This window comes from Patagioenas fasciata, chromosome 11, assembly GCF_037038585.1.
Source record: "Patagioenas fasciata isolate bPatFas1 chromosome 11, bPatFas1.hap1, whole genome shotgun sequence".
Taxonomy (NCBI): Eukaryota; Metazoa; Chordata; class Aves; order Columbiformes; family Columbidae; genus Patagioenas; species Patagioenas fasciata.
Window position 1 is genome coordinate 19,812,904 of NC_092530.1, and position 16,191 is coordinate 19,829,094.

Here is a 16,191-nt window from a genome sequence, read left to right on the forward strand (position 1 = left end):
TGCATGTACTCTAGCCTTCTGTTCTGTGGCTTAGAGGTGTTCAAAAAAGACCCATGACAAAAATGTTTTCTTAAATATTTTACACAATTACTATTTCTCACCTCATCATTTTCATTTCCACTTGAACTCTTTCTGGAAGACTTGTACTGCAAAACACACACAATTATTACTTTAAAAAGGAAGTATGGTTTTCATTTGAACTAAATGGCTTGATATCACTCAGATGTTACTTATTACTGGTGATGCTGCTGAGGAAAAAAAACATGTTACAGAATCAAAGGAGCAAAAACAGAAAAGGAACATCTAGTTCTTAGGCTAGTCAAGATCTTCATTACGCTGATGAGCGAATAAGAGTATTTTAAAACAAAATACATTTATAACATGAACTCTGACTGCACACAACAGTTGATCCAAGTGAAAAGATCTTAAGAACTGCTACTCTGAAGCACTAATTGTCAAAAAAAAAAAAAAAGAGTAACCTGTGAAAGTTACTTTTACAATATGTTTTGTTATGTAACATAAAGATTGCTTACACTTTGAGAGATTGACATGACATTGTAAAAACAAAACAATATTTCCTTTACAACTTCAAAGCCTGATCACATCCTTTTATCTATTTAAGAACAGCGTTTTTTCCATGGGTCTGTCTGATGCACTGTGTGCTGCCTTCATCATTGTCCCACTTCTCGATTACCCTGGAAGTGTAGGAAATGAATTGATGGAAGAGATTTACAAAAGTGGTTATTTAAGAAAATCAACATATTTCACTTTCTGCAGAGCAAGTGTACAAAAAAAAAAATAGAAAAAACATGCAGTTAGAATTAAAATTAAAAAATTAAAATTTAAAAAAAGGCCATCACTACAAAACTCTAAGTGTGCTGTGCATAAATATGGCCAATCTGCCCATCTTTATGATATAACACGTAACACAGGCTAACTTGAGAGCCTAACTTGGGTACTGAAAGGATGGCTTTCCTTCAAACATCTGGCTTTTATGGATAGATAGGAGTTTTAGTTGAAGAATGTCTTAAAAAGGAAGAAAAACCTGACTCAGAACTATACTCTTTAATATTAATAAACATACAAACATAACCCTGTTATAGAAAGTTGCATTTATTAGTTACACATCAAAGATGCTTGTCTTCTTCAAAGTTATAACTGAGCACAGTTGGAATGGAAAATGCAACAGTTTTTGAGAGCTGAATTTCCAACATCTGAACAACACTGACACTGGTGACCTGCCTCTCTCTTGAAAACCGAAGTGCAGCACAAACACCGCCTCTGTTAGCTCTGCTACTGCCATTCTTTTCTGTGACTGAAAAAAGCATCAGTTGTTGGTTTGTGGGATACTCTTCTTGTTCGGATTTTTTTAGTGTTTCATTGTTGTTTTGAGGGGTTTTGTGGATTTTTTTTCAACTATGCACAGAGTACAAGTAGTTCTGGGGTCACATAGACATATATCCACACCTGCGTATTTATCTTATTGGATTTAGTTCCTGTATGTTTTCAGTACAAATGAATATATTACTTTGACAGCTGATAAAGCCTAATTTTCTGTGCCCTGCAGACCTCTGCTGCGTCCCATCTGCTTTGCAGTGAGCAGACACTGACATCTGGTGACCAATGGTACACACTACAGCAGCGAAGTAATGCAGAGAGAATTTCTCACTAAAATGCAAACTTACGTAGTGAGAATCAAAATGCATACATCATTTTTATAACCACACTGCACGAAGAAGGTTACATATCTTTTCCTTGCACTTAAAAAAAAAAAAAAAAAAACTTAAAAAAAAATCCCTCAAAATGGATGGGGAAGGGCCAATGACTGAAGGTTATTTTCTGGCTTTACTAGAAGACAACTGCAAATCACTTCCTTCTATTTAAAGGATAAACAAAATCTTTACTGTTGTTGTTCCTGGGGATTTTTTTGTTTGTTTTGGGGTTTTTTTGTTTGGTTGGTTTTTTGGTTTTTTTTTTTTTTTGGTCCTCATTTTCCTGCACTCTCACATTACCCTAAATACATACATACGCATTATTTAACTCAAGAGAGCCAAATAAAAAAAAAACAGGCTACATGCAAAATTAAAAGCGTTACAACCTTTGAGGTTTTCTTACTTTTACTTAGTTATATAGTTTCTTCTACTCTCATTAAAAGTTTCACCCACCCACCCACCCACAGTTCCCCCCATTACCTTGAAATACTCTTTTCTAATTTGTTTACTTCTCCTTCTTTCTTCATTCTGCCAAATCACTGGCTGTGTTTCTGGCCAATGCTGGTCATCCATTGAATCCTTCTGGTTTTCCAGTGGCTGTAGGGTTCAGAAATATTTTTTACATAAAAGGTAACTATACCTTGTATTTATTACCACAAGTTATTATGAACTACAATTATGAATTCAGACAATCTGAAGGGAGGGGAGCATTTCATAAGGCTAAAACTACATTTCCAACTATTTCTTCATATTAGAATAGGGGCCATTTAAAGTAATTGTAAATACCTGATGGATTAAAATATAAAATAATAAAAATTCTATCATATCGTGCAAGCTTCCCAGCAAGGTATGGGGAATGGAAAGCCTACATAATTCAAACCATTTAGATTTTTTTTAAAGAACATTATGTGAAGCAATAAAATTTATATGCAAAGAAATACTAAAACCATGTAAGTATAACTTACGTCTCATTAGTTTTAGCATCTTAAAGCTAGTACCATATGCTCTTAGAAGCCCTCCATTACATACAAGTCAAACTATATTGAAGCATAAGTTCTTCAAGGGTCTTATTTTTCCACCACAATTACATACATACAGTAACTATATGTGTAAGCCATGATAGGAATATATAAAAGTTTTCTGCCAGAAACACAAAACGAAAAAGCAAAAATAAACAAAAATCACTCCAATATGAAGCCACTATATTTACATTTGGATATTTACCTGCCAGCTGCATGGGGACACTGGGGAATTCACTTCATCTGTTGAGACACTAAAAACAAAGATGAGAAGCATTATGAAACTTACTACTTTTGTGTGTTCTATAACACCAAGTTACTTTAAAATATCAAAAAAGTGAAGACTATTAAAAAGCAGCTTCTCTGCAGCATTACAGTATTTTTTGGCTGTTTAAGAATGTCACAATGTGGCTAAAAAGTATGATCATTTGACGAAAATCTTAAATCATGTTTCACTCTCCTTTACCATATGCTGACAATAGGTCTTTCACGCTACAGTGCTTTATTCAGATGAAGCTTTTCCTTAAGCATGTTGATCTTGAGAGATTACTAATGCACCTTCATTGTTTTGTCTCTCAAAGCAACCAACAAAACATTTTGTTCAAATCTAATAAAACATCTATTTTTAAACTTTGGAAGAGTCACATGCTTCATGTACTGTTAGTTCTACACAGTAAAGTAGAAGCTTATACTAATAGGGAAGGTAAGAACATTTTAAATGGGACAGTGAAACACCAAGATCTCAAAAAATACCTTCTGGAATACAGACTGAGGTTACTGAAAGTTCTCAGGAAAATAAAAATGTTTAGATTTGATGTCACTTCAAATATTTCTTTCCAAATATTTCTGGGAAATTCACTCCTATCATCTTACCAGCAGCCATTTCATTCACATTGACAGCTGGTTTAGAAGCTGTGCAGTGTACCAAAAGAGAAACAGCTGGGGATTGAATGCGAAAAGGACATAACACCATGACCAATCATAATAAATCCTAAAGGGAAAGCAACTATGCACTTCTGCTACTCTGTATTCCTTTTTCCTCCTTTTTGCTTGCCTCAAAACAAGAATGCTAATTTTAAAGATGTTAGGCATAGAAAATTTGTCTGAATCATGTCCTGTACTTTGATAAGCCATACAGTTGAGAACTGCAGGAACCGCTGCAATAAAAAATTGAATTTTGCTGTTGATACATACGTATCTATGAATTATGACACATTCTACAATTACATTCTTCAGGGAATCACAGAATCACAGAATGTCAGGGATTGGAAGGGACCCTGAAAGATCATCCAGGGCAATCCCCTCGCCGGAGCAGGAACACCCAGATGAGGTTCCACAGGAAGGTGTCCAGGCGGGTTTGAATGTCTACAGAGAAGGAGACTCCACAACCCCCCTGGGCAGCCTGGGCCAGGCTCTGGCACCCTCACCAGGAAGAAGTTTCTTCTCAAATTTAAGTGGAACCTCTTGTGTTCCAGTTTGAACCCACTGCCCCTTGTTCTATCATTGGTTGCCACCGAGAAGAGCCTGGCTCCATCCTCCTGATACTCATCCTTTATATACGTGTAAACATTACTGAGGTCACCCCTCAGTCTCCTCTTCCCCAAGCTAAAGAGACCCAGCTCCCTCAGCCTTTCCTCATAGGGGAGATGCTCCACTCCCTTCAGCATCTTTGTTGCCCTGTGCTGGACTCTCTCCAGCAGTTCCCTTAAATTAAAAACGTTATGACAGAAGGTGGCAGTAGTGAGACAAAAATATTTAATTGAAATTCAATTAATAAAATACAAAGAGCTGTAATTCATTTATCAGTACCATTTTTCAGATTCCACTGGCTGCTTTGGTCTGCTCCTTGTGTTTACTGAAACTGAATGGTTAAGAAGCCTAGAAAGAAAAACAAACATATTTACTCAAGGGCCTTTATTTTATCTTAGAATTTGTTACTTTCACTGTGTAACATTTCCTGTAAATAAAAAGTTTTCAACATTAAGGTGACATTTTCCCTCAAATTAGAATATGTACATGTATACACACATGAAATGCGAGCCCTATCCTGCTTCCATTTCAATCAGCAACATTGTTTCCAGCTCTTGAAACATTTGAAGTTCTGAATTTTAAGTAAAACTTTATGATAATTCAAACCAAAATGAAGTCTCCTGTTACTTTTCTCCCTAAATACATACTATTTCAACTGATCTCACACCTGTGTACAGTTACACTGCTCTCAACACAAAAGGCCCCATCGTTCACTATAATTAGAAGACAGAAGGACAACCCAAAGCGGACAAGACACAATACACAGATTGAGCACAAGTCGTCAGTCAGCAGGAGCAGGTAAGAAACACTTCAAATGCAATGGAAACATGGGGAAAATGGAGAAACATGGGCTAAGAACTAAATGAAAAGTCTAATGCAGAAATGAACCAATCGAAATTCCATTTTTCTAAACGGTTAACTGTCAAAAAAGCTTAAAGTTATGTAGAGCTTCAGAAATGTTTTTCCATCTAGAACAAACGGACATCACACGTGCAGACACAGGAAGATGACATGAGCTACTCTGCATGTTTAAACTTTTAAAAATAACAAAAACATCAGTGAAACTTAAATGTTTTCAAGTAAGTGTCATGTTGAACAGTAACTATAATGATTAATTATGAATTATTGGAGGTAGTAATATTATACTTCAACACTGACTTCATGTGCAGAACTCTGATCAAAGTATATTTTTGCTGAATTATATATAGAACTAGAATGTTGTAAGAATCAAAGAATTTGAACACCAGCTATTCAGTGAAAGAAAGTAAATTGGTAGGCACCCTGTCACATTTCATCATCATTACATAGGGCAGTAAAACCACTAACTTCAAATGGCTGCTATTTTCTTTTTTCTCTGATTATTGTGACAGCTTTGAGCTCAGTAATCTCATTCACAGTTTAAATCTCTCACAGGATGAAGCTCAATTTGATGGGATTATGAGAATTTAAACCTGTCAACCAACATAGTCTGCAGCATCTGCTCCCTCTATTTTGTCTTCAGAAACTTTGAGGGTGCATTCCAGAATTAAATTATACTATAGCCTGAAAAAAGTGTTACAAAAAATATGCAGAGCATATTTTAATATTCAGGTTATCTTAAAGTAATTAATTTTTATATATAATTACCTTTTAAATTAACCTTACATCTTCAACTGAAAGAAATGGCAAATTCAGAGTGAATTTGTAGCAAGATGTGACCATTACAACAGAACAAGTTAAAAAAAAAATAGAAATTTGAGTCACCTAACAGCGTGATGCAACACTTGTACCAAAAGTGACACTATCAGTGTGAATTAACCATCGTATTGACACAGGCCGTTTCTCTTCTATATGGAAGGCAAAACTATTCAAGCTAATTCGGACACACAAATGCACATTTCACCTACCGTGTTCCTATAAAACACGTATATAATTGATGTTTCAGTTTATTATAAACTAAGTTTATTATAAACAAAGTACATTTTTATACTTTCTAACAGAAAACCAAACAATCATTTTTGATACTTCCTGTTTATAAACTGAAGACTATTGACAGGGAAGTAAAAGCAAGTTCAGTATCTGTCAGGGCAGCAGTTACTAGTGCAGTCAGAGAAATGCGAATTTCCTGTGGAATAAGGAACTTCAAAGTTTTTAGTTAAAGAAGATGGTGAATAAAATTAATATGAATTTACTAAACTGAAGACTAAGGAATTCATGGCAAAATAATTTGTTCAGGTGGAAAAGGAGGAAAAAAACCATCACACAACTGTAGTCATGTGAAGAACTTTCTTTGGGAAATACAATGCAAAACAGAATATGCAAAGTGAAAGTACAAGTAGCTTATATGCTCATATACAAAGTCATGCTCTTTTAAGCATGGTGTTAATGGTGCAAAGATTCCCGCAACCGTTTCCATTCATACTACAACTCATTAAATCCAAAACTTTTTTTATTAGACAGATCAATTATCAGGCCAATGACTTACTGATGATCATATTTAATTGCTAAATAAGAACTTGAATAAGACACTTGTGTTAGTACCGCAATTAATTACATACTTATGGCTTCTACTAACCTCACAAGTTACGTTGTTACAGAGGTAGCATACCAGCCATTACTTTGAAAGGGTTCTAAAACTCATACAAACTTTAAAATGTTAATTACTTAATGGTACATAGACAATGACACGTATTTATAGATATTAAATTCAAGAAACACTGTGACTCATTTTTCTAGTTTTATGTCATGCAAGCATAACATCTACTCCAAACTGCTGGCTAGATGGGTGAGAAAGGTCATGGCAAGACTGATTCTGATATTTGAAAATATTTTCTGAAGTTTGAAAATTTAAAGAGTGGAATCTCCTCTTAGTCACTGGGACACAAATTAAGTGAATGTTTGTAATGTTATTTTAAGGTTATCTGTCTTCAAGTTTAAACAAGCAAGCACTGTCTAGGATCTATAAAGTGTCTATAAATACACTAAAAAACTTTTATGATGAGACAAAAAAAAGATGGATTTTAAATTCATCCAGAAGCAGTCTACTATCTGCACATATGGCTCTGCTTTGTGATCCTAAGCTGTGCTCCAAGGGATTTAAGACAGTTTGTAAGAAGTCACCACTGTCAGGTAAGAACGCATACTTAACTGATGCAAACTGAAATGTGCTCATTTGATACTAATTAAGATTATTTAATCTAAGGGATCCTTCTTTCTTTTGAAACAGACCAGGAGGATCCAGAGTAACTCACAGAGTTTCAGTTGATAAAATAACAAAGTCTGAAATCACTCGATCCATGATCTACAAGTCTGAGCTTATCTACACAGCCCATTCCAGATTTCTTGTTACCTGTGAGGTTTGTGTATCTGCAAATGATTCCCTCATGGCTGTCAAAGGTAAAACATATTTTCACTGGTCATACTAACTTAAAAATCACTTCAAAACGAAGACCTCAAAAAACAAACAAGAGAAAGCATGCCAAAGGGACACGAAATTGTGCTTCTAGGTTTGGACTGATTTGAACGTTCTTTAGAGAGTTGCCTAATTAAGCATTTTCCTTAAACTGTATTTCTTCTTAAATAACAAAAACATTGCAATCTATTTTTGATAACAAGATATTTTAGGCTAAGTTAGTCAATCCCTTTATTCTGTTTTTGTTCAAGAAATGGTCAAAACAGTTTGTTTTGTCCACATTTTAATTCTGAAAATCTGAAGCTCTACAAACACTTTATACCTTGATGCACGTCCTGCGGCCCTTGTCCTCTGGAAGAGCTTTTCACTGAATGAAGTTCTATAGCTTAATGGCCTTCGTCTGTGTTCATATTTCATGTACACCAAAGCCAAAGACGGAAGTAGGAAGCAGGACAGGTTGAAGGGAGAGGACAGTGAAGTCATTAGCATAGCAAGCAAAAAGAAACAGACTGCATAATATTAAAAAGCCACACTGAACAAACAGAAATATAATTAGTAAGAACATATTTTGCTATGCTCACTCTTCTGAGGATTCTGTATACTCAGACTGAACCTGTTTTGCACAAATAAACACAGAAATATCTTCACTAAACTTGGAAATATTCTTCTTGCTGTTTATGGCAAGAAATCATAAATGCACAAAATAATAGATTCAAAAGCAGGGATAAACTTTATAACAGAGCTGACAGTGCCCCCATGTGATTAAAGACACATAAGCAAGCTTTAAAATATAAAAGCTAGCAACTAAAAAGACTGCATATATCTGAAGAATTAAAGAGCAAAGCAGAGCCGTTAGCAAGATCACTGTGTTAAGACAGAACAGATATGAGTCAAATTTAAGCTGTGGTACTTCAGAATCACAGAATGTCAGGGATTGGAAGGGACCTTGAAAGCTCATCCAGTCCAATCCCCCTGCCGGAGCAGGAGCACCCAGATGAGGTTACACAGGAAGGTGTCCAGGCGGGTCTGAATGTCTGCAGAGAAGGAGACTCCACAACCTCCCTGGGCAGCCTGGTCCAGTGTCTGTCACGCTCACTGAGAAAAAGTTTCTTCTCAAATTTAAGTGGAACCTCTTGTGTTCCAGTTTGAATCCATTACCCCTTGTCCTATCATTGGTTGTCACTGAGAAGAGCCTGGCTCCATCCTCCTGACACTCACCCTTTATATATCTGTAAACATTAATGAGGTCACCCCTCAGTCTCCTCCAAGCTAAAGAGACCCAGCTCCCTCAGCCTTTCCTCATAGGGGAGATGTTCCACTCCCTTCATCATCTTTGTTGCCCTGCGCTGGACTCTCTCCAGCAGTTCCCTGTCCTTCTGGAACTGAGGGGACCAGAACTGGACACAATATTCCAGATGTGGTCTCACCAGGGCAGGGTAGAGGGGAAGGAGAACCTCTCTTGACCTATTAACCACCGCCCTTCTAATACACCCCAGGATGCCCCTCTTTCCATGATCTATGAAGTCTCCTCTTCCACTTGAGCATACCCATCAGTTCCCTGTTTAACCACGCAGTGATTTCCCCTAGCAATTGCCTGAAAAGGCCAAAGTTTACCTTGCTGAAATCCAGGGTTGCAATTCCTGAAAAGGACATAGCCATCCATGACCACATTCCAGTCATGTGTGCTGTCCCATCATGTCTCTGTAATTGCCACTAGGTCATAATCTCCTGCCCTAACACAGGTTTCTAACTCCTCCTGCTTATTCCCCATGCTGCACGCTTTGGTGTACAGGCATTTCAGAGAGCGAGCTGAGCGCACTGATTTCACCCCAGGGGTATGGGAGACCTCCCAGCCTTCATGAACTCTAGAGTGATGCCCTACTGGTGCAAGCCCAGCTACATCCCCATCCCCCTTCAAGTCTAGTTTGAAGCTCTCCAAATGACCCCTGCTAATTCCTGTCCCAGCATCCTTTTACCCCTGTGAGATAAACCTTTCCCACGTATCACTGTTCAGACTGGTGTCTTGTAAAATCAGCCGTTATCAGAGAACCCAAAGCCCTGCCTGTAGCACCAGTCCTGTAGCCAATTGTTTACAGACTGAATTTTTCTATTCCCTCCCATATCACCACCCAAAACTGGAAAGAGGGAAGAGAAAAATCACTTGAGCCCCAGACTCTTTCACCATTCATCCCAAGGCCTTGAAATCTCTTTTCTTTCCCATCAGACTGTGGGATGCAGTTTCCTCCCTATCTGTTTGGAAGATCAGCACTGTGTAGTAGTCCGTGGGTGCACCAGGTTGGGGAGCGTCCTGGTGATGTCCCTGATCCAGGCTCCAGGTAGACTGTACACTTCCCTACGATGAGGGTCAACTCTGCACACTGGGCCCTCCGTCCCTCTCAGAAGGGAATTGCCTACTACAATCACCCTTTTTTCTTTCTTATCTGATGCAGTCTTGAGGCGTGGGGTCAACTGCCTCTTTCTATGTGACCTCATAGGTGGGCCTTGCACCACATCCTCATCTACCTCCTCTTCAAGATCCAGGGCCTCAAACCTATTACGGAGGGGCATCTGGGGAAGCAAAGCAGGTAGGGAGGGGGGTTGCCCACAGCCCCGAACTGGAACTAGCTTCCAACCCTCGTCATCGTTTCTGTCCACTACCTTTGCCTGACAGCGACAGGGCAGGGGCTGTCTCAGGTCTTCTCCCTCTGCCCGACAGGGCAAGGGGTTCATCACCTTCTGGGGGGTATCCCCCTGGAGCCTCTCTGAGTGGCACGCCAGGGAGTTACTCCACCAGAAGAGGAGTGGCTTGGTATTTCAAATAATTAGATTACTGGGAAATATTAAAACTAATCAAGTAAAGCTCACATGCAATATAATTAGCCATCATATAAAAACCTAATAAAAGAAAGCCACACTTTTCTCATATTAATGTATTCATAAAGAGAGAATAACTTAGCATTCTTAGTCTTTTTTGCAATACTTTCAGTAATAGGAATGTATTAGCATTAAGACTTCATTCTTGTTTTTCCCTTTCCAATGTGACAAACCAATTCGTAAATACACTGCATGGAGTTACAAATAAAACCTATTTTATCTTTCCCCACACACACACTACTGGTCTTATATTTAATTAATACAAAATACTGGTGAACATTTCAAGCTCTGAAATTCACAGTATCAGGATATCAATCTCTCTGCTTCGTAAACGAACCAGAGAGAACACTGTTCCTACCCAAGTCTGTCCACATCCCATGCAACTCCAGGTATTCCTTCCTGATCTTCATTTTACGGAGTTGTTAACTTGTTCTGTTACATTCCTTTAATTCGCTGCTTGTTCTATGGCACCTTTTCAAGAAATGTTGTGATGCTCCATATGAATTGGAGAAAGTCTGGCAGTTCACCAGGACAAACTTCCACTCTTCAATTTATTTAATTTTGTATGTATTTATAATACGTGCTCTGTCATTTGACAGAAAAACATTTGAATAAATTTCCCTTTTAGCCCATAGGAAACATGTATCTCACGTCAGACTGAAAGGAGGAAGTATCACCTAAATTACCCCATATTTGAATAAAAATAACGAGCCACAAGCTGTATGGAGGACCCGTAATTCATACAAACTAATATAAAGTCATTTTAACATGTTACAAATCTACTTACGTGAGCATTAGCTATGCCTGCTTAAGTATACTTGCTTTGGAAAAAAAAAGTTAACATACATCAAACCAGGAAATCAAGGTACTTTCACACTCATCTCTTTCTCTCCATAGGAGGCATATCAATGCTTCTCTAGACAGCAATTTTATGAAAAGAAAACATAGGGCAGGTATTTTGAAAGTCTCTGTCACTTTAACTGTTGAACATCTGGACAAAGCTGTTCTCAAAATAAGGTGTCAAGAGCTTTTGGGTATAAGGCAGGTTAAAGAATAAATTGTAACGCAAATTTTCTTAACTAATATTGTAGTACCTGTGCTTCTGTTCTTGCTGCAGTAACTGAGCTGCTATTTTTCTCAAGTCAGTCACTTCTTTGAGCTCATCGTCATCTTCAGTCAGAAGCTGTTCTTTTTCAGGTCTGAAAAAAGAAACATTAATTACTTGCCGGACTTCAATAAAGTAAGAAACAGAAAGGGCTACATTATTGGAAAATAACTAACAAGAGCTTCCTATAAGCTTATTTTCTGTCCAAGAAGGAACACTATGTGTTCAATAAGAGAATTCTCTCCTCCACATGCAAGGAGCTTAAAACAAAACCACTCTCACCCCCCACTGTCAGCAAAACCTTCCCCCAGAAGACCAATAAGATTTACCTTTTTTCATCTCCCCAGTCCTCATTCTGTTCTATTTTTTTTGATTTCTCAGGATGCTTTACCCGTTCCTTACACAGAATGAAAAATAAAATCAGTCTTGAATTCAAAATAACCTAAGTCTGCTGAGCAGTTTTTCTTTTGTCAAGCTATACTACCTTGATAAAAGACAGCAATGTTCCAATCTGCACATCTCCTTGCTCAGGAACAGCTCCCTCTTCTGCATTTGGATCAATGTAATCGTACACCTCCTGGTCTAGTGAGGATTGATAAAGAATGGAAAATACGATATTAAACACTTCTCTCAACCAATTATTATTCTTGAGAGACAGAAGTACTTGTAAAAATGTCAGATAAAGATAAAACAAGGAAATCATGTCTCCTTGAGCTAGAAATAATCTTGTGTCTTCCTTTTTGGCCTGGTCTATTTGTGATCATTACACTGTTTTCTGAAATGATGAAAACACCCCAACATATAATCATATAGTTTTGTACAATTTTCTTACTAGATTTACCTAAGCGAAAGTATTTCTGTTACCTAAAATGACACATGCACAACAGACAGTACCTTTCTGTGGATCGAGTTTACTTCCCGTCACATGATTGTCATTCCTTAGTGTCTGTTCCCTTGTTGATTCTGACACCTGGGAGTGAAGGCTGATTGTATCATCATCAGACGGCTGCAAAGACAGTCACATTTAATACAGAACTTACATATAAATTACATTGTTGTATGGTTTGCTAAGAACTCACAAATCATACAGCAACTGACCCTATCATGAGGGATGGAGCCCCAGGACAGAAGATAACATCAAGTCAGGTGGTGTTTTTTTTTTGACCCTGCAGGGGTGGGCCAGGAAAGGGGGTTTAAAAGAATCATAGTTTAGGAAGCGACAGACAACAATTCAGTATACAATATAATACTGAAATACAGTATTTTGTTCAAAGAGGTCCAGTCCAGCCCCTGGCAGTGGACTACGCAAACTCTACTTAGGTACTTTCTTATCTAAAGCCTCCAACTACTTTGACCTTTGGTAAACCACTAAAAAAATCACAGCTTTACAGCTAATAATTTGGAATTTTCTTAAAAAAAACCACACACAACTAGTAATACTCCTTGTTCTATGGATTTCCCACTAACAATCACTCTCCTTTTGCAATAATTCTCTGAGTTTCAAAAATCTTCTGTCAACACTATTCATCTTTGACACCACTGTTATTAACTACAATTCCTTAATCTAGATTTCTACAAATACACAGAGAACTTGTAGAGATTTTTGTTCGTTACTTTAAACCTAGCAGATCACCCCGAAGTTTACTAATATTTGAACAACAATGAGGATTACTAACGTATACAACAATCAAGTTTAGTCCAAATAAACTTTCATTTTCTTCAGTACACTCATTTCGTTAATATCAAAAGAAAACTTGAAATAATTTTTGCCCTTTGTGTAGAAAATGGTTATGCACTTCACACATTGAAAGATCCAAACAATTTCTTACATCAGAATTCAGCTTTAAAATGTATGAAATTTGCACTGGAATGAACCTTAAGCAGAAAAATCAATAAGCAAATAATTTGTGTCTGATACTGGCAGTCTAATGGTTTACACTCAACTGTACAGATATTCAAAGAAAATTAAATGCAACATGGTTGAGTATTTCTCAAATGATACAAAATACAAAAGAAAAAAATTCTAAAAAAACCCCCAGAAACTACACAAATTCAACAGTGAAAAAATACTCACTTCTGTTGTCGATAACCTTTTATCCCCATTATCGCTTCCAATGCCAGAGTCTGGTCCATGATTTTTGTTGGGATAAAAGTCTTCAATGCTACATTAAGAAAAACGACACTCAAAAAACACATAGAAATGAGAGAAATGGTAGTTGCCCTTTTCTAAAAGGAAATAAACATCCTTATAAAAGTATGTTCTCTGTACATATCTACAGGTGCCAATATAGAATTTTTGCACAACGCCCCATGTGCAGAGAACAAATTCTTAATCTCCTACAAAAGTTGTTCAAGAAAAAGAAAAACCACAAAGTAGAAACAATCAATTGCAGTACTCTCTGTATCTATGCAATTTTAGAATTGTTTTATTTCATTCAAAAATATTGTTTTCAGGAAAGAAGGCTTCCTCTGAAAACTCACATTTTCTTGAATTGCATTGGGAGACATGGTTTCCTACTAGTAGCAGATATATATTCCCTAATAGACTGTTGTGTTGTAACAGTTTAACTCTGCCTGAATATCTAGGAAATATTTCCTCCAAATTTATGCCTTCTGAAGACACAAAATTGGCAGCAACAGCAGGATGTGTTTTCCATCTGTGCACTGGAGCTTGGTTTACATCAGGAGATTATCTGGAAAGTTTAACTAAACAAGGTCTCGCTACTAGAAATATGATGCACAGTGGTGATACATATTGCAAAGGAACGAGTTTGTGGGTTTTAGTTGTAGGCCTTAAGTTCAGCAGAAGCTTTAGGGAGCAGCTGTGGCCCATAGTTTTAAGGAGCATTTAAATGTGATCTCCAGACACTGTGGACTAACTCCCTGTGGCACACCTGCCCGAGACCAAGACCACAGACTGAATGTGATGGTTCAGATGGTTCCGTGTAAGCTTCATTCCTAACTTTCATCTTTCCTTCAGCCTTGAGCACAGAAAGGCACAAGTTGCATATAGCGTTTCAAGAAAATAAGCAATGGTTTCCAGTGGCAAGCCAACTATCGACAGAAAATACAAAAGCTTTCCCATTTAATTACTCAAGAGGTACACAGTACAGAAGTTCAACAAAATATTCTGCACTTTTTGACCTCAAGTAATCTAAATTAAAAAACCATGGTATTTCACTGATGTTTAAGTTAGTTTCCCTTAATATATATGTGGGAGGCAGACTTTCCATTCAACAGACTAACTCTATATTCAGGACATTTACTGGAACTTCTTGTTTATTGTTTCGATACATCTGTTTGGGAAATAAATAGCTGAGTTTTCCAACAAATACATTTTAAATGTGTCTTTGTTCTGATTCCCAAATGTTTAGCAAGTACAATGAAAATTTTTCATAGCAACTCAGATGAGCCAATTTAGCTTCCAGTAACACAAGCTCAGGAAATAAATACTATGATTCACAAAGTATTGAAATTACAGCTGTTATCTGTAATACAGAGATCGCTTCATAATAAATGCTAAAGTAAAATAAAACAAAAAAGAAAACAGTATTCACCTGTCTGTGAGTGGCTGGGAGGGGATTCGTTTACCTAATGATGGAAGATCCAAAGAATCTGGTTTTTTATCCATCCTGAGGCACGCCTGAATGCTGAGGAATTTAAATATATGCACTTTACCCTTTAAACATATCTGTTGGGAAACAAATGAACAACAACAACAAAAATCTTAATTACATAGCACGTATCTTAAAAATGCACTTACAGCAAATACTTTCTACACTGAGTTTGTATTCACAATTTCCTACTAAGAGAAATACAGCTTAAAAAATGAAAACCTGATCACTGTAACTTAGAATAGCTTGCTCTTTCTTAAGATCCTAATGCAAATTACAGAACTTGAATGCTTTAATACTAACCTGTGCTGGTGGTATCTGCATTGGATTGTTATCCAAAACTATAACTTGTAAGTGACGTAACTTTCTGTAACAAATTGGAATTTCTGTAATTTTATTACAAGAAAAATCCAGCTTTACCAAGGGAAGGTCTCCTAATTCTGTATTGGGGGAAACAAACAAACAAAAAGAATCAGGTATCTTCTTCACACTTCACCTAATTTACCTACATCAAAGAAATGAAGACTAGCAGCTTACCATCTGGTAACATATGGAGATTATTTCTTCTTATATTTAATTCTCTAAGTGACTGCAATTTTCCTATCTGCTGGGGAAGAACCTGAAGTTCATTGCAGCTAATATCCTAAGAAAGATAAAATGAATGAATGAACATCCTCAATGAAATTGAAGAAAACTGCTATCAAAACTAATATAAAGCATATAACAACAACAAAATCCCATCTCTTGGCTTTTTTCCCCACAAGGGGAAGAAGTACTGAAACAGATCTCTGTTACTTCAGTATTTACTGATTCATGTTGCAGAAACTCAATTAAAAAGTTAAACCAATGAATGACAAAAAACTGATTTTGAGATTAAAACTGTAAGCTCGGAATTAGAATTCCTGGTGCAGTTCCCATATCAGTTAAAAAAAGTTTTGCGCTACTG

At 36.9% G+C, this 16,191-nt stretch overlaps 1 protein-coding gene across 4 annotated transcripts in view; it reads right to left on the reverse strand.

Moving 5' to 3' along the window:
- Positions 1 to 16,191, reverse strand: part of LRCH2 (leucine rich repeats and calponin homology domain containing 2) — a 48,008-nt gene that overhangs the window by 12,961 nt on the left and 18,856 nt on the right. For 2 of the 4 annotated variants that reach the window (XM_065846099.2, XM_065846098.2), the window contains exons 4-16: positions 15,783 to 15,888; positions 15,549 to 15,685; positions 15,189 to 15,322; positions 13,706 to 13,793; positions 12,526 to 12,637; positions 12,116 to 12,213; positions 11,961 to 12,028; positions 11,621 to 11,725; positions 7,975 to 8,052; positions 4,541 to 4,609; positions 2,937 to 2,985; positions 2,193 to 2,309; positions 102 to 146 (exon numbers count right to left, since the gene is read on the reverse strand). In XM_065846099.2, the coding sequence (XP_065702171.1) occupies positions 102 to 146; positions 2,193 to 2,309; positions 2,937 to 2,985; positions 4,541 to 4,609; positions 7,975 to 8,052; positions 11,621 to 11,725; positions 11,961 to 12,028; positions 12,116 to 12,213; positions 12,526 to 12,637; positions 13,706 to 13,793; positions 15,189 to 15,322; positions 15,549 to 15,685; positions 15,783 to 15,888 (1,206 nt within the window). The remainder of the gene's footprint in view (positions 1 to 101; positions 147 to 2,192; positions 2,310 to 2,936; positions 2,986 to 4,540; positions 4,610 to 7,974; positions 8,053 to 11,620; positions 11,726 to 11,960; positions 12,029 to 12,115; positions 12,214 to 12,525; positions 12,638 to 13,705; positions 13,794 to 15,188; positions 15,323 to 15,548; positions 15,686 to 15,782; positions 15,889 to 16,191) is intronic. The other 2 variants (XM_065846101.2, XM_065846100.2) reach the window with 1 other exon arrangement.